This window comes from Trachurus trachurus (genome assembly GCF_905171665.1).
Source record: "Trachurus trachurus genome assembly, chromosome: 3".
Lineage (NCBI taxonomy): Eukaryota > Metazoa > Chordata > Actinopteri > Carangiformes > Carangidae > Trachurus > Trachurus trachurus.
The window spans coordinates 21,895,239-21,914,849 of record NC_139893.1 but is presented as its reverse complement, the minus strand read 5'-3'; the positions used below and the strand labels follow the sequence as shown (position 1 = coordinate 21,914,849).

The following is a 19,611-nucleotide window of genomic DNA, read 5'->3' as shown; positions in this document are numbered from 1 at the left end:
GGAGGAGGAGGAGGCGAAGGAGGCTGCGGTCTGAAACCAGATTTTTATCCTGGATATTTCGAAACAAACGTCGTCGTTCATGCCGAGACGGCTGTGTATCAATGTAATATGTTATTATATGCCATAGTCCGCCTCTTTGCATCCCAATTTTAAGGGGGTCAGACCCCGTTTTCTGCCTCCTGAGGATCCTCCAGCAGCAGCAGCAGCAGCAGCAGCGGGGCATTGGACGTTTTTTCCTCCAGATATGGAGCGTGAAGATGCGGATTGCAGAGGAATCCCCGCCGCTGGTTTAACCGCATTGGTTTCATTAGTATACACTTCAATGCGGCGTTGTTTTCGGCAGTCATAAGAGCAGAACAATGAACACGCATTTTCTCGCTGGCGGAATAAATCGGTGATTTTTTTGGAGCACGACTGGACTCCCATTAGCAGACGCGAGAGGGCTACCCTGCTAGCCTGCTGCTTGTAGTAACGTTAGCTATTAGCTCATTTAGCCGGCTAACAGCTAAAAGGTGCTGGTTGGGGATTAAAAGGCGTTTTTTCTCTCTCTCTCTCTCTCCACAATTGTGACCAGGCTGTGCCGACGTCCCCTCCCCTCTCTACTTATTTATTTACATGATTTGGGAGGATTTACTCATCCAGGTATGAGGTCTCGATCGGAAAGGAACCACTTGACCTTGTTTTGGGGTCTGATGCTGGGTCTGTCGTCCTGCCTCTGGCCCGCCACCGCAGAGAGTAAGTAATGCTGCTCCTCACTACTACACACACCAACAAACATTGTGTTATTTTGTTTTTTTCGTGCGCCATGGTTCAACACAAGAGAGATTCAGTGCAGAAAGTTACAATGAAAACGCCTCATATTATTATATAATAGGGCTACATCTTATCAACAATGGAAATACCGTAGAGCATACATACTGTGTTCTCTAAATAACATGTATAACTTTTCTGCTCTACTATAAGTAGGATCAATTAATTGTATATGCGCAGGAGTAAATAGTGTAGTTATAGGATATCAGAAGGTCTGAGTTTACATTTAGCATTAAATCGTGGATACTATACAACACAGATGAAATTTAATTTAATTTTAGTGGGAAAAAACATTTAATAGGGTATATAATTGTTTTGGTTGTTTAAGTAAGTGTTGTTAACTTGCTTTGGTGAATGCTGTAAGTAGGAGAAAGGTCTGGTTGTAATATTGTAATATGCCACAAAATAAGTCAGTTAAAGTCTGTTGGTGAATAACTTTACCATGACTCAACCAGTGGAGAAAGTTAGTCAATCTATATAGTATACACACACCACATTGTCAGCTCTGACTCACACTGTAGTGAATCAGAATCAACAACAAAAAAAAAAGGATGATAACTGAACAAACAGACAGAAATGTGATTCGAGAAATAAAAGAGTGGGTAATTGAGTTTTGTTGGGCTTGTCCTTCCTCGACTGCAAAGATGTGACCTATCATTTTCAGACTGAAAACTTCTGGATATGTAAGCAAGCGTAAAAGACTGTTGCCACTGGATGTAACTAGAACATTTACAAAGCCAGCTCTTTGTACCCTGGCTAAAAATGACAACACATAGGCCTAATAAATAAGCAGCAGACAGAGGAATATACCTGCATATTTTTTCAGTGTTCTTGTTAGCTGATGATGGGGTAAACCAGGGTTAATAATACTACTGGTTTTGGAGTCCTTCTCCAATCCATCAAGGCTCTCAGAGGGGCAGCATACAGTAACAAGTTAAGGGTTTCAACTGTCAGCTCTCCAAGGTTTCTAATGAGACGGAGTAACTTGAGTGGAAAAGCTCAATGTTGACATTGAATCATTGGTATTCTCTTCTGTGTATGTGTTTTATGTGTACAAAAGGCTGTCCTTTTTTAATATTGTTCCCTTAAGATTTATTGAAACAACATCAATGCATACTCTATGTTCAGTGGCGTCACTGTGCTTTCTCCTCACACTCCACTTTCATTTATTCTCCTTTGCCAAACAAACCAGGACACCTTGATCCTTCCTTGAGGCAAAAGATAGAAACAACATATAGACTGGAGTCCAGTGATAATCCGCTGGAGTAAGCCACACTGCTGTGAAACTTTGACAGAATCACTTGACACCACACAGATGACTTAGGACTGAGGCAGCACATCGAGACTCACAGCAGCTCCTGTTGGCTCGCAAACATTTAAAACTTAACGAATTTAAAGCTTCTATATTTATACGTTTGCATCTGAAATTTTCCATGTTTCCAGATATATGTAAACTAAGCTTCCCCGATTCATCCCATTCATCATGACATGTTGGGGAGGGAGGAGGGTCAGGGGGTTGAACCAGGGTCTGGGTTTTAAAATAGACCAAGCCAAAGTACATTCACAAGCAAAACAGACTAAGTTCTGTTGATTGGAAAGAGTGAGGAGCTTGTGAACTGTGTGTTATGGGGTTTACTGTTAGCCCCAGTGGTCACAGAACAAACCTGGGAAAAGCAGAGAGGTGCTCCCATCAAAATCCTACATTTATTCTCACTCCTGTGTGGAGCTGTCTAAAGGTTCCTTGTGTGGCTAAACTCTGAGCATTCCTGCTGGTGTACTGTATCAGTTGGGACTAAAGGGCAGCTGGCAGGTTTTTGGTTAACCCGGTTCTGCTCTGCTGCTGCAGACACAGCTTTTTCAGAAGAACCAAAACAAGTTTTTGTCTGTCAAGAACGATCATTTGCTAATGCTCCCTGGTGCATTTCTTCTCACCTTCGCCTTTCATGTGGAAAAGAATTTATGAATACGGTTCCCGCCTTGGGCAGTTTGTCACTAACAGGATGTAAATGAGGAGCAAACATAGTTGCTGCAGTCTAGTGGCAGTGAATGAAGCACCGGCTCAAGGGTGTATTGCTTCCTATTTCTTGTTGTATGGCGCTTCGAGTGGATTTCCGATGATTGTCTGTGGACAGTTTCCCCTCGCTGCAGCCAGCTGGGAAAAGGTTATCAAAAGTAAATATGTGATTGGGAGCCTCATCAAAGCGGCAGAGATAGGTTTGTGTACTCAGCTGTTTTAAAATGTGTCATTGTGGGAGGAGAGGGGAGGGGTGGTGGTGGTGGGGGGGTGTTATTAAGCTGCTGCACCTGCTATCGGTATTTTCATTTAGCCGGTGCACAAGATGTAAAATTTAATCAGAAAACTTTTGTGTGGGGTTTTCTCCGTTCCCATGAGTGATGGCCATACTGGCGTTGCAGTAGTGAGGCCATAGAGGGTGAAGCAGCGTCGAGACTGTGGTGATGTAACAGAACCAGGCAGTGTGTCTTTTTACGGGCCTGGGTGTTGGGATTGAATGAACAGGTATGCAGCAGCTCACCGAGGGCCGCTCACAGTCTGCACTGACAAGAAGATTACAGAGAAAGACATAAACAGCCATGCGAGTGCACTGACTGTGCTGCCGCCTGCCTTTAAATCACGCCGAGGCTCTCGCGTCCTGTCGACAGAAGATTTAAACACTCGGCGGTTAAGGTTGAAAAACATGTAGCTCTGAACTCTTCTCAATTTCAGAACCACATTGTCACCAATTCACACACACAACAATTTTGTTAGCATCACACTGCTACAGTAGACTAGCCACAGCATTGAATCTAATGTGACAAGCAGGTGAGAGTAGAGGTAATACCCTTTTAAAGGTTTTTGTATTGGGTATTCAGGCTATTGTTTACTCATAGGGGGAATAATATGGGACAATTTAAAGTGTCCTTAGAAATACCTACCAAAAGTAGCAACAAACACTATCTGTTCTTTAAATGTTAAATGACTGAATCAGTCGGAGTAAAGTGTATATGCTAAGTGGAATTGGATATAATGCTATTTAATGCAGGGAGTTTTCAATTTCAAGTCACATTGGGGCTGAAATGTAACTAATGTGTGAGAATTTACATCCACTTGAGAGTGTATGAAATCCATGTCTTCTGTGGGGATGACATGCCTGGCCTGCCCTGCAGCCGCCTACACTTGTTGCTTCATGCTCTGTTTGTAAAGCCAAGTTATAAAATAAGATTTATCCGTTAAACCTTTAATCATAATGACACTCTTGAAGATCAGAGACAAGGGAAAAACAGCGCTCACCTTTCTCTGAACTGCATTTAGGTCTCCTGTGACATCAGGAATATTTGATACCTGTTTTATACAAGAGATGCTGGGCTGTTGGAGCGACCTCTGCAGTTGAGCTGAGTTTAGTTTTTTTTTGCCATCCCTTCTAATGTCACGTGAGAGAGTTGGTCATCTGCACAGAAATATATTTCCGTATCTCATCTGTCATCAACAAGGGGCTATTCACTCTCTTGAAGAGATACTACTCTCACATATTTGTTAGATAAATTTGTTTTATCACTTACCCGCGGTGTGCATTTGGATAGTGTAACACAATCACAGTAGCCTCTGTGTGTGTGCGCGTGTGTGTGACTCTAGTGCTGCTGTTCAGGGGATTTGTTTACAGGCATTGAGCTGCATGACTAAAAGATCCTGATCCTGATTTAGCCATCATGTTCATGAACACCAGTCAGTCACAGTCAATGGTCTTTTTATTTGAGGTTGAAAAAATCATATGTAAAACTGAATCTATCGTTTCCATTTATTTAAAAACAAGTCCTTACCCTGCTGTCACTGATTTGACTGAAATAAAGTTACAATCAGAAAATGTAAACTTGATATTTGTCTACAGTTGATGATTTAGAGACCATCTCCAGTTTGTGGTATGCCGTATAGCAGTGGGAAAATGTCCTCATCGCCAGCAGAAACCATTTACGGTGTTGTTTTGGAAATTAAACTGTGTTCTACCTCTGGCAGTGTCTCCTCTGAGAAAACATCACACAGATTTTGGAAAACTACACAACTAGTATATATTTTTGTAAGCAGTGGTGTCGCTTAACACATATTTTTCATGTTCACATTCAACATCAGTGTGTGGAGCAGTTGTCTTCAAAATAAGTTAATAATATCTTAAATGTTAGAAAATGTCCGGGAAGTTGAAAGCAAAACAATTTACACTGTAGCTTTATACTTACCGGTTAGTCTTGAAATAATACTGTGACATATACAACTGTGGGACATGTGTGGGAATTTGTGTAGCCAGAAGCACATTCCTCTCATGCCAGGTTTTGCTCATAGGGCAATCCCTTAATAAGGAAGAACTGACATTCATTTGCACTCATTAAATCTGCAACACCAGCCCTCAGTTTTGATTGTAAAATTTTGTAATCAAAAAAACAATTTATCATTTGCTGGGAATGCATCGTCCCTCCTAAAGCTCTCGGTGTCACATTCGTACAGTAAAACTTTATAGACCAGCATTAAAGTGGTAGTGTGACAACCTGTTTGCTGGTCGGTGCGAGTTTTCCATGACTCACTGCCCTGCAGCCTTTGAAGTGTAAATCCTCCTCACAGTGATGTGCGATAATGGCCTCCATGTTTCTATGGGTGCTGCCGGGGCTTCGGGCTAAGTATTGTTTAGAGCACAGCTCACAGGTGGGAGTAAAAGCTGGAAAGGCAAACACTCCACCTATCAACACCGATCATCACCACCATGCCCTACCAAACTTTTCCTCATGTGGGTTGGGATTATTGAGAAGCCACACAGAATCCACAGCAGTGTCCTTGTTTTCAAGCTCTTCTTTGAAGTTGTTTTGGTTTAGTGCATTTTTCCGTCAAAATAGAATCAGACTCTACTGACGGTCTCAGTAAAAGTACTACTATAGAAGTTAAAAACAAAATAAATGTGAACAAATCTATTTTACAGCAAACATAAAAGAGCATAAATACATGTTTTTACAATTTGTTCACATCAAAGGGCAACTTCCTTTTGATGTCTGCTCTTTGATCAGATGCCCAGACATTTCACTTCTGCCATAGATTCAGCTGACTAGATCATAATATGTACGGAGACTGCTACAAGTTGAGACTTTCCCAGTAGGGGGCGCTACACTACACTCACAACTATTGTTTTTATGGATGATAGCAGTCTAGCTATAGGGAAATCTGAGCAGCTATATTGAATGGATTGTGATGACGTTCATGATTCCCAGAGGATGAACCTCACTGACTGTGTCAATACCCACACCTTTCATCGAGCGCCATCAGCAAGTACACCTGATGTTGAGATGTCCCTCCTAAACTGTGAAAAATCTCAGCATCTACTTCATGAAAAGCAGAACAGTTGGTGTTGACATTTTGTGTATCCCTGGTGATGTTTTCTATTGACTTTAATACCTTGATTCTTCCACCAGCACATAATGTTGACACAAATGGCTTTGAGTGAAAAGTGTTAACTTCTTTACTTGCATTGTAACGCTTCCACTGGCTTTGAGTTTAGTGCCAATTGGCATGCTAAAATAAGATAGTGAGCATTAAACGTGTACCTGTTGACACATCAGCATATAATCTTGACATTAGCACTTAGCAAAAGAGTATCACAGTGCCTCACAACTCAGCTCCCATCGTGACCGTGGAGTCTTGTTTCAGAAAGAATGATGTGGCCAAAGCACTTGTGAAACTCCCCCATGATTCTTTGTGCCTTTTGTTCAACAAGCCACAATACTAGTATCACAAATACTGTAAACTAAAGCAAATCTCCCTGCACAGCCACAGTTCCTCAGGTGCAGGTGGGTAGCAGGAGTGCGTAAAATCAATAGAAAAAGACGGCCACCGCACACTGATAAGACTCTGCTGATATACTTTTATTATGAACAACGCGTTTCGCTTTCAGCGTCGTCAGGTTCGCCTCTGGCGTTGCTGGGTGTGTTCATATACCTTCGGTCACATGACCCAAACCATCAACAGATCCTGTTGATGGTTTGGGTCATGTGACCGGTGGCTGTCTTTTTCTATTGATCACAAATACTGTATTTATTCATCTGGCAGTGTGTACATGTTTTAATGGATGATGCCTTTTCTAGCATAAGACTTTGCAGGCCTTTAATGTCATTGTACTGTGAAAGCTTCATAAAAGCAGACTGTGAGACAAAATATCGGGGTCATGTTAGGTAGACACACAAAAGCAACAATAACCTGAAAGCAGAGCCATCCAAACTTTATTGTAGCGTTAACCCAAGCTTGAATTTACTTTGTCACACCATGTTAAGTTGGCATAGAAAATGAGAATAGCAAGGCAAACATGTTCCATCAACAACGGCACGGCTCAAGTGTACTGTCAATATAAAAAAAAGTGTGCTGGGTAAACATCTCTTTATAAATATCATGATTTCAGGAATGGAGAACATCGTTTTGTCTATTGTTTCACTTAACAGCGATTTATTGCAGAGTGAGTCGCTACATATCCAAATGATTTGCGAGAATGTGTTCTCATGTCATTGTTTATGCATTCAGCTTAAAAAGATCAAGTTTGATTCATTGTATTGATGGTGATGTGATTTCTGTGGATAGCACTCAAGAAAATGATACAGCAAATATATGAATAATGTAAACTAGGTGTTAGTTTTTTAATGGGAGGCACTTTAAGCTAGTGTTTCAAGCGGCGCAGGATAGAGTTTGAATACTAACATCAACATTTTCCCTTTTTTTTAATAAATAGTGAAAAGGTAAAAATTATTTGCAAACATTATTTCTACTTTGCCATAATGGAATATTGATTTATGCCAATATAAATGGGAAGGATTGTAGCAAAAGGTTTCAACCACACTGTATGTTACTGTTGAACAGAAGCTATTACACAGTCCTCTAACTCTCTCTTTTTGTTTTGCTCTGCAGTCTGCGGTCCCAGCATCGACATTGGCAATGACATCAGTGAGTTCAGGCGTTTGGAGAACTGCACGGTGGTGGAGGGCTACTTGCAGATCCTCCTCATCGGCGACAAAAACAACAATAACATCAACCAGGAAGTCTTCCGCACCCTCCACTTTCCCAAGTTAACCATGATCACCGACTACCTGCTGCTATTCCGGGTGTCCGGCCTCGACAGCTTGAGCACGCTCTTTCCCAACCTCGCCGTCATCCGAGGACGCAACCTCTTCTACAACTACGCCCTGGTGATCTTTGAGATGACCAGCCTGAAAGACATCGGCCTGCACAACCTGAGAAACATCACCCGCGGCTCCATCCGCATTGAGAAGAACCCCGAACTCTGCTACCTGGACTCCATAGACTGGTCCCTCATCATGGACGCCGAGTTCAACAACTACATCGCCGGCAACAAGCAGTCCAAGGAGTGCAGCGACGTCTGTCCGGGCATCATGGAGAACAACCCTCAGTGCAGAAAGACCATGTTCAACAACAACTACAACTACCGCTGCTGGAATTCCAATCACTGCCAGAAAGGTAAGCTGACTGTCACACATGAACGCTCATCAGGGATTTGAATTGCAAATGGACTGTGCTGACAGTCTAACCTTTGGCCTGGTTTGTATAGATATACGTTTTGGAGTATAATGAATTATCCAGTGCCTACATGTTACTTCAGCTGTTTTGTTTGGGGCCGCGAGGAGGCCGGAAAGCAGTTGGATTCTACGCGTAATTGACTCTTCTGCAGCTCTTATATATCTTAGGTGTGTTTGTTCAACTCAAGAACACGCAAAGAAAGAGATAAACAGGTGTCAGTTCAAGACTGCAGTTTTCCCCTCGGCCCCTTTTGTTGCCGTGAAAGGTTTTCTGAGTATAAGCAACTGTTGGCTGTCAAATGTCAGCATCTGTTTACTTAAATACAACAATTTGTGTTTTGGTTTGGCTACCTGCAGGAACACAGTGCAATGCACTTCTCTGAAAAAGGGCAGATATTCAGGTGTCTTGTGACGGTTAATTCAGGTGCAACCTAAACAAACTGCTTTTAAAGAGTCAATGGTTCACAGTTTAATTAAACTACTTAAGGCACAACGAGTGTGAGGTCTTCCTCTAATTTTGTGTTTACGACTGCAGTGTTTTAGATGGCTTGTTTAGCTGGTGTGTTTCAGACAATGTGTTTTGGCTGACTTAGTGTGTGTGTCTGGCTGAATTGTTTCCCTGGTGACTGGCGCCTTGCTGCAGACTCAGCATGTTGATGTTTTCAGTCTTGTGACATGAAACTGTCGCAGGACTGGTGTGAATTGCACGCATGTACACACATATACACACACACTCGTCACAGACTGGGAAACGGGCAGGCACACACAAACAGGCATATCACAGAGATGCAAATATTTCTGACATACACACACACACACACACACACAAACGCCTGGCCTGCTTTGTGCGCTGTTGGAGAGGCAGAGTGCGGCTATGCTGGAAAAGGAAGCCGGAGGTGGAGTGTGCTAGAGGAAGACATGTCGGATGGATGGAGGTGTCGGAGGATGATCCAGGCGGTCTCAAGTGGAGGAGCAGAACTCTCTGCTATTTATCATTTGTCTCACCAACGGGCAAACTCTATAGGACCCACAATAAAACACTTTATTGGTGCAAACTTCCATGTAAAATTCTGTTAATCTATTTGACCCATTAGTGACTCTCATTCATCAGTCAAATGAGCTGTAATCCTCATATCGTCAACATTTTATTTATCATCAGGTGAAAGTTCTTCTCTGTAATACCTTTTGGCTCTTGAAATTAAACACAGAATCTGCCTTTGGTTTTGGTTATATTGAAACTAGGGTCATGTTGGTAACAGGTTTCACTAGCCAACAACCCCCAACTAAGACTTCAACAGTTATTTCTACTACTTAGTGCTACAAAAACATTGTTAACATCACTTAAAGCACTAATGCTGCAGCTGCTCTTCCAGTTCGCTGCTGTATGATGCCATCAAATGCTCACAGTCACAGACCTATGATCCATCATACTCATGACCAACTGGTGCCAGCACAGTTGAAACATTGCCTAGGTAAAAAAAAAAAAAAAACTCCTTTCTTTCCTTCTATCCTAAGACATGGGGGAGTCTGTAATTTCACCACCCTAACTGCAAAGCCTCATGGTCGCAGTTTGTCCCTGGCGATATCTCAGGACCCGGCTGACTTGGGAGATTGGATACGTTTAGGCATGGGCTAATCCATCGCCGTTGAGTTGGCAACCACCTCTCTAAGAGGTTGACATGTTTTGTTAAGTTCTAATAGACTAAATATAGAAGACGTGGAGAATGACCCCGCAACGATGCAAAAGCAGTCGACTGGGCTCCAGAGGGAGTGTGTCAGCCGGGGCAAATGGGCCATCAGTTGCCGCTGCTGCTGCCTGAAAACAGAATTGATCTCAGACAACATGAGCTCCGCTGCTCTCACTGCAGAGGCCGCATTGTTGTGCAATTTATTAGGCAGTTTATTGGAGAAGTCTGGTGGTAGTAAAGCCAGGCTTCATTAAAGTGAGGAAGGCCGACGGCTGAGTAGTTGAGATGGCTGACCAAACAGTGCTGATTGCCTCATGGTGGTGTCTGGCAGCTCTGGTACCTGCAAATTAGAAGCTGCCTGTACTAAGACACTCGTGTGTTGTGTCGTATGGAACAATAAAGAGAGAAAGCCTGCTGGTATATGTGTTTATTTGACTTTGGCACAGTTTTTCCTGCTACTTACAAAGAGGATATATTATCATGATGATCTTGATAAGGTTCTCAGTCGAGCATCAGTGGTCTTATATGGGGTCTATTGTTTGAATACCTTGCTGACAGGCCATATACAGCACAAACAGCACAGTGATGACATGAGAGTCAACTTTGTGTTCAGAGGCATTGTATTTTCAGAGCCGATCATTCATCGGATCAATAAATGACGGAAGGGAAAAGCTCTAGCCCAGTTTGGACATATTTTCGGCCTGAACACATTCATAAAACAGTTACAGGGAAAGAGGGGCTCAAAGTCTGTGTTCGTCTCTGGGAAAGTGTTTTTTAGTCATGGTGGTGGGGGCTGCATTCTCCCGTGTTTACTTCCCTCATTTGTTTTGCGGAATCTGGTTTGGGTGTTTTGTCTCGTTCATAACTCATGTGCTTCTTCTAAAGAAGAGCCATGTCTGTGCATGCTGGGACACAAACACACTGTCTCTGTTTCTCTTTTTCTCTCTCAAACACACAAACCCGCACACACGCTCACACATTGAACAGCATGGGGGATGTTTTTCCGGTGCTTTGTATGGTCTGAGGAGATGAAAGCACATCATTAAAGTACAAAGTAGGTCTTCTGGGATTTACTGGAAGGAATTTTTGTCTTTTGTTAACCCTCGGCTGAAGGGATTACACATTAAACTAGAGGGATTGTCTTCAGGGTTGTTCTTTAGCCTGCCACTAGATTAATTTACCATACTTGACATGTCAGTGTTTGCTCATTCATATTTATAGTCACTCAGCTGACATAATATCCTGATGAGACAATGGACCTCATTCATTAATATTCTTAGTACACAAAAGTAATGTGCGCATTTAGACAGAGTGCGTTTGATGTTTGAATGACCTGTTTTTGTCTCTCTGTAAATTGATACCTCTGGTTTAATGAAGACTAAAGTTATTCCTTCACCGAGGTATTACAAGTCAAAATCTAAATCATGCATGGAAACTCCCCAGCAAGTTGAGTTTGACATTTTGTCGACTTCCAGTGGTTAAATCAAAAAAGAAAAGAGATATGGTAGGCCGCACACTGAGGCCTGCGCAGTGTGAGGAAAATCCACAATGACTTGCGATAAATAAACAAATATGGAAGTGTTAATTTACAGTTTGTCTACCATCGTGCTAGCTAACCTCACAGTCGCCACCAAATTGACGGTGTTTTATTGGAGGCTAGCTGAGGGATTCATCTGATTGGACAGATGTGATTAAGGGAGTCCTTGCCACAACCGCATTACACACTTGCCACTTATACTGATCATCTCTGAGTGAGATCATTTGTGCTGTGTATTTCAGATGGCGTACATTGTGTCAGTCTCACATACTTTGTAAAAGTTTTGCAACATGTTTCATTTTTGTATCGGCCACTTGCAGATTGATCAGGGTGGGAGGGAGGGACTGCACTTCACTCAGACGCAAACACCAGGGAATTAAGCAAAGGTGACTAGAAGCCTTAACTCTGATATCTTTCTCTTTTCTTTTTTTTATTAAAATGAATCTGAGCATCCCTAGTTCCCATCAGTGTGGCCCTGGTGCAATCAGTGTCGTGCAGTGTGTTTGTTTTACATGTTTATTTCAGGCTTATTATTTAAGGCTTCTTGTAGTCAGATGGCCAAGGCTGGGATCGGGAATCCAATCCTCAGAGCAAACTATCACACGCTGAGTATCAGAACACCTCTAAAATAAGTCTGCCTGTTTAATTCTACCACATGATTTCATTTGAAAAAAAAAACAACTTTGTTTGTTCTCACTCTGTATTTACAGTAACATGTACCACTGTGATTCTACACAGTCAAGAGCAGAATACATAACTGCAGCATCAGTGAAACTGTGCATGACACATGAAAGGCATGATCAGCTGTCTAGCAGGAAGACACACGTCTGTGCATGTGAACGGGGGTTAAATAGAGTGAGTTGTGCCCCCGGTCCCAGCCCCCCCCCTCCCACTCCTGTTTTCTGATTGGTTTTGGATGTGGTATATCCAGTGTTTATTTACCCAGTGCTTCTCTAGTGCTAAATGTGAGGCTCCTTTTTAAAACATTTATTTTCTTGATGTGAACTAGTCTGTGCTCAGTTTCTGTCTTACTGGTGTTTTCAGGGGTTTTCATAGTGAACCAGCTGTTTTGTGCTTGACCTTGAGTTGGGAGTCTTTTACTCTATACCGGTGTGGCCGACAGTGGGTCAGGTAGCTGAGATGAGTCCACACTGTGTTCAGGTGTCGAATTGTGTTTAGATTTCTGGACCAAGACAAGCTGCCTCCAGAACGAGTTATTGAAACCCATTTGCTTCATTGATCCACCTTTCCGTGACACATTTTCCGTGCACTTTTTGAATTGTGTATTGTCAGTCATAATTATTTTTTCGTCTCTCCCGAGTCGGCTGCAGTGAGGGTCAGACATCGGCTACAGGTCTGGTGTAATACACAGTCAAGGTCTTCACAGGTAAATGTGGAGAACTGATGAATTCTACAGTCTATCAGTTACAGTTTTGGTACTACTGCAGATGTCCCAAAAGGTCTGGATAGACCAGAGCTTTACCACAGGATTTAATTTCTGCTCCTTTAATTCAAAGTGCATCATGTTGCTACTTCATGCACGTGGGCTTCAGGTAGCTTTTCCACCAAGTCCATGTCAGATTGGGTCCAAACGTTTGAAGGACAAAGGGGATCGGACTACGTGTAGACGTAACTCACAGGCATTTGTCCGTATATTATTACTTTAACTATTTGCATAATGTTACTATAGAGTTACTTTCATAGAAAAGTATGATTAGAATTATTCGTGATTTGAAGTATGCTGTATCATACCTGCATTTCTGACGTTCATAACAAACCAAACTGTTTGAAAATCGGTCAAAAAACTGAGCAAGTTCTGGTTATTTTAGTAGAACATGCACCGCATAATGAGGGAGCGAGCAGAGTGATGCAAGGTGGCGGCCGTGTGGCGACGCAATGCCATTGGGCTGCAGCACCGGTTGAGCCATCTAGTCTTTTTTATATCTACACGTATAGGACCTCTAGCCACAACATTGGAATGAAAGATGAACATGTTTTTTGTGTAACATTTTAAAATCAATGTATACCATAACTTTGTATTTTTAACATCACTGGCTGTCTTAACACCAATAACTAGAGAGGATAGTGAGACTTCTCCTCACAGCCACAGGCTTTGAAGAGAGTGCTGAAAGGTCAGTAATACCATTAATCAAGCAAAACTGACTGGATGTTAGCAGAGTGTTTGGATGTGAAACAGAGGTCTCATAATATCTTACAAGCAGAAGTGATGTGTAATCCACAGTAGTGATGGGCAAAATAGGCATTTGGTCCAGGAATAAACACAATTTCAGGATGAAAAACAGTATATTGAAAGAGTAAAGGAGGTAGGTTTGTCATGATACCTGAATTTCAGTAGTTGATACCGGTACCGGGAATTTCCATGATTCCCGATACTCATTTGATATCATGATAAAAATCAAAAAGCAGAACCCATGTACTTACAACTTCACTACTTTATTACTGTCGCATCACACTCTCCATGGCGACTGACCGGAAAAAGACCCGTGGTCATGTTTACATGACTCAAGCTTCAGTTGGAGCGGATTGAGGTCCTGCCACGTTCACATAACAAACAAACTGCACCAGAGTTCGACTGTAGCCGCACCGAGACCAGCCCTTCAGACTCAGGCACGTATACTGCGCGAGTCAGTTCCAACAGAGATCGGTAGGCTACTGCCCGTTGAGGGCAAAATTGAATATCAGTATCGTCATATTTTCTGCCTGTTGGCATTGGTTACCGATGTATCCGTTCTCATGGTGACCCTACAAGAAGGGAAAGGAAAGAGATGATGGTGTGATGTAATAAGACAGTGATGTTGGCGTTGATGGATACGCAGCAGTTTTGTTGCTCCACAAGGTTTTAGCTGAGAGTTCAAATCAGCTGGCATCACATGTTGAAGTGGGTTGTGCAGGTCAGTTATAAAACTACTGCACTTTTCTTTCTCTGAGAAGAGTAGTACAGTACATAGTCACACATAAACGCAACAACTACATACAAGAACAGCACACACACACCACTGACATTATCCGGTATATACATTGGCCTTGTGCCAGTGGAGCGGTGGTGTTATCCAGACTGTCTGACTTGTGTGACCCAGCGCTTAGGGCTTAAGGAAGCCCAGCGACTACTAGTTCCTGCTGATGTCTATCTAATCTCCACTATGATTAGCTCAATACCATAATGTACAGACACCCACACTCACTTGATTGCGGTTTGGTGACGCTGGCTTAGTGTAATGCAGTCGCCTGCTTTCCATTATTTGAAAAATGTTCTGTCTTCCCTCAACAAGTGTTGCAATTATGACCCATAGGGCCAATTAGTTTCCTAAACATTCATCTGCCTCATTTTTTTTCACCAAAAGGCACCTACAGTTTCATTAAATGTGATTACTTTGTTTTGCTTTGGAGGATTTGAATGCTACTGGAGACTTGATCATCAAAATATATTCCCTCATTTGATGTTTTGACGATGGTGGTGAAGAGCACTGCATTGTTGGGCCAAAATCTCCCATAGGTGTTGAACTGTCAGTGGATCTGCTGACTGCGAAGATTATGGTATAAAATTCATTCTCTCATTCTTGTATGTTCAAGTGTTTCTCAATCTTGTATGGTTACCTGATACTTTTTTTGGTATTGCCTCTGGCAAGGTTCCAAATGAGCCGAGCCGATACTAAAATATGATGTCAATGACTGTCAGCCCCTGAATGGGCAGAGTGTCGTCACTAGAAAAATCATGGATACGAGATCTAACACAAAAAACTCGCTATTTTAAAAAACACACCGGCAACAGCGACCACTGCTCTATATCGTGACTGTTCTTTCATGCGAGTTAAATGGCTGCTGTAGATCGGAAATGAATACTTCTCATCACCAATCACCTCAAAACCAGTCACCTATGGTTCATATACGCTGGTGTCTACATCTGAGAGAAGCTGTCTGTGCTGTGTAGTGTGGTTCTGACTCCCACTTTATTGGCTGTGGAAGTTCTTGACATGTAACCAAAACAAATCAACAATTTGGAGGCTGATAAACTATACAGCATCTGCAATGCATTGCTCATAGGTTATTGGTACTGATGTGATGGCAGTCGGGCTGTCCCGATTATCATATTTAGATAATCGAATATTCGCGGACATAAAATCGATCAAAATCGAAGCTTCGACGGCTGCGGGGGTGCGCGATCGTAGTGGAAATAATGAGAGTAGCTAATGGCAAACAAACACTGCATATCTCCAAAATCAGGCAGGTTTCCAGGATGCCAAGTAGCGGCCGCCTACTCATTTTAATGTAACAATAGCTGATGAGCTTCGAAGCTTCGAATTTTTTGGGTCAGCCCTAGATGGCGGCATCCCTGTTTTTGATGTACATTTCCCTTCTTGCAGCTGCACAAAAACCTGTTGGCTACAAACAAAATTTGATAACTGCCCTGCTTAATAACATCATTGTGTCCAAGGTACATCCAGCCCTTTGTTTGGAATCGCATGTTGAGTCTAGGTTGAGTCATGTTTGGTAAAATGATTGGTGAGAATCTGGAGGTCAGACCAACTCTTTTTGTAAGCATCACTAAAATGTCATAATTGAAATATGATGATCTCATCCTTTGGGAAATGTAATAACCACCTTGTTATGTTCATCCACAACAGGCATTTTGAAAATGCAGTTATTGATCATCACATCCAAAATCACAACATATGATGACATACAACTAGTCATGCACCCCATACCCTGACCCAGAACCCAGAGGCTGTCAGGCCTGGTAATTATAGGGGGTGCTTTGTAAACCAGGCACATCCATGACTACTTTTAGTGAACAGTCACACCCATCCGTGGAATTCCTGGAAGAGAACATTACTGGTTTGGCTGTGTTGAAGTGCCTACTGTAATTATGTGGCCTTTAATTGTGCTCTGTTAACACCGTCACATCGGGATGAGCTGTGACCAGGGGCTGAGATGAGTCTCTTGTTTGTGGATTTGAGGCTGGTTGAATTTGGTCAGAATAGTTTATGTTTTGTTATAAAGTTTCATTTTTCATCATCTCGCTCTGCTGTGATCACTTGGGAAAAACAATAAAAGAAACGAGAAAAAAAAGCAAAACACTTTGGCCCAGCTGAAGGCTTTAGAGTCCTCCATTTTCTGTATGTGTCAGGTATGTAACCAGCTTTACATCATTTTGAAAAGGACCAAACATAAACAGTTGATCACTTTTATGTAAATTCTTATTGTTTTATCTATTGTTTCCTAAAATTATCTTCATCTCGACAAGCTCTTTAGCTCTATATCGGGAACAATCTCTCTACATCCAAACAAACACACCTGGAAATACGGCCATTCATGTACAGTGGGCCTTCCCTTGCTGATGTAAACAGGAAGCAGACTGACCACTTTGCAGTTGATTTCTTAGTTGCATAAAATGCTAAGAACGAGGAACAGCACTGGTGAAATATATAAGACCAGAGATTTCTTCTCTCTCAAAATCTTTATGGACCCACTAATTAAATTTGCACACTTAGACTAAAAGTGCACTGATGTTCAGTAAGTATTGAGATGGTCGCAGGACTTCAAAACACTGATTAATTGTAGCTTTGAGACATGAATCTGTTGGGGCAGCAACGTTTATAGCGACAGTAAGGTGAGGATTAGGTTCATGGTGTCTGTTGATATTTAAAGCCATGGGCTTGATGGCCTTTTCTCCTGGCTACATGCTCTGCGATATTTTGTCCGAATTTCTGTGATATTGTCTTGTTTGTAGTGTACTATGAAGTTTGACTGCTTAATTTGTTCCATTAACAACAAATGTTTCAGCCCTTTAAGGGTCAGATACTTGAATTAAAACACTTTCAGAGCAGTAAGGGATGACATCGTGATGAAGAACACAAGTTGTTTACTGAAAACAGCAGTGATCCGCAAGTGCTTGAGACGGTCTTGTTGTTGGTAGTATTTTGACATTTTCCCATAGAAAGGCAAACGGAGCTAGATGAACAGTGAAAATGTTACAGGACCTAATATGGCCTGGTTTGTATAGTTTGTGAAGATCCAAGGCCACAGAATGCATAATCAGAAGTGTTTATAACTACACCGTCAGTAATCTTACAGTTGATACAGTTGTCTATATTAATATAGAGAAGTTTTGGGTTTAGTGAAGTTTCTTTCAAATAATAAAACTTTGTTGTGACCTCTAGTCTTGGCCTAAGTGTTGTTGTGGTACAGATTGGCATGCAGAGTGTGTGTTAAGGTCAAATATTCCAATATGTCAACAGTCTTGTCGCTTGACCCAGACTAAACAATCAGTAGTGATTCTCATTGTCTCTCTTTGTTATCCCTTCAAACCCTTTTCCCTTTTAATTTGTCTTGTCTTTTGAAGGCCAGTCAGCAGGGGGATGCCAGGAATTCCTTTTGTCTGTAGTTATCCTGATGTGTCAGCTGATCTGACAGATATTGTTCACAACAAGTTCCACAAGGTTAACCGTTAGCTCTATTTAGACTAGCTTAAACAAAGAGTGTTTTCCATATTATGATAAGCTGAGCTGCTCATCTAACAAACTGTGACGTGCCACAGAGTTATTTTGCCACTGATGTGGAAGTTTACTACTGATGTGAATGTAAAAGTAGTGGTTGTCCTAAGTTCATTCTTAGGTGAAATTCACTCAGTTCTCCTAAAAGTGTGTCAGATCTTCTAAACTATGGCAGAAAATAGGAAGGGTGAAAAAAAGATGGTGAAAATTAATGCTGCTGTAACAACTTCCTAGAGATGTATAATGCTGCCTTGAAGGGAAATAAACTGCAGCCGCCTTTGTGTCTGATAAGCCTTCACACTGGGCTTACTGGTTCATATTTCATCTCCTCACCACCAGTGCCCTGTAGCAACATGCCCACCCACACAGACACAAACACAGACCCTTTGCAGATGTTTAATCATATCCACACCAAACCACTTTGTATCATCAGCCTGCTAGTTTGACCCTTCTTCACATGTCATGGCAGCGTTGCCCCTAAAAAAAATTTCAGGCCCAGTTGTACCACCGAGAAAACCCCGAATGACTGCAGCGTCACCTTGAGTTGTCGCCCGCGATATTGTTTGTTTTTTTCAATGGCGCCATGGCTACAAACCTTCAACATCCCCTAATATGCTTGCGCACTCGCATCATTACTAGGTAATGAAGCAGCTTAACTAGCGTTGCAGAACAGCGCTGTACAGAGGGTCCCAAACGGAAATGATTATTGATTTCTCAATGAATGGATACATCGCTTATTTTTGGCATATCAATTATATATATTTTTGGCCTGGCGGCGGCTCTCGCTGTGCAATTGTAGGGGAAACACTGCACTGATTTTTCTTTTAAAGGGGCAACGAGGAGTTTGTATTTGCTTATAAAAAAGTCTCATATTAATGTGGATGAATCTACGTTACCCACACTTGTTAATGGGTCCATTTTCGATAAATATATCGTTTCGTCTCTATCGTTATTTTGTTATTAGTGGTGGAAATGCTGGGCGAGCCGACCAGCATTTCCTACTTTTGGTTTCGCGGACGCTGCCTGGCAGGTCATGGGAATAACGCCACCGAATTGCCGTTCATGGTCGGAACTACGACGGTATCTGATCGTCTTCGAACCTCTGACTTTCATTCTTGATGAATGAAAACATTCTTGGCAAGGCGTCCATCTTGTGCCGGTCCAAGAATTTCACCGTGCGCGCGGAGGCTCATCGTAAATGTAGTGTGAAAACACATCGCTTTCCAAAACTCCTCGTTATCCCTTTTAAGTATGACATGCAGGAACAGACCTGGTCAGGTGCTAGGCCTGTCACTATTACATAATTGCCATTGCAATTATGCACCATATAATACCATCGTCCATTGGTACAACCCTGAATACATAATATTATATATGCAATATGTAGATTCCCATATATTTCACCAAATTAGTCTACTACTCCACAACCTTTCCATTCATCCTCAAATGGTAAAATGGTAAATGGTCTTGTATTTATATAGCGCTTTTACTATACCTGAACGATACCCAAAGC

At 42.0% G+C, this 19,611-nt stretch overlaps 1 protein-coding gene across 1 annotated transcript in view; it reads left to right on the top strand.

Annotated features, from left to right (window-relative positions):
• Positions 1-629: 629 nt before the first annotated feature.
• Positions 630-19,611, top strand: part of igf1rb (insulin-like growth factor 1b receptor) — a gene marked incomplete at its 3' end in the record, with an annotated part of 39,858 nt that continues 20,876 nt past the window's right edge. The window contains exons 1-2 of the mRNA XM_084000789.1: positions 630-735; positions 7,736-8,302. Of these exons, the coding sequence (XP_083856915.1) occupies positions 645-735; positions 7,736-8,302 (658 nt within the window). The 5' untranslated portion in view covers positions 630-644. The remainder of the gene's footprint in view (positions 736-7,735; positions 8,303-19,611) is intronic.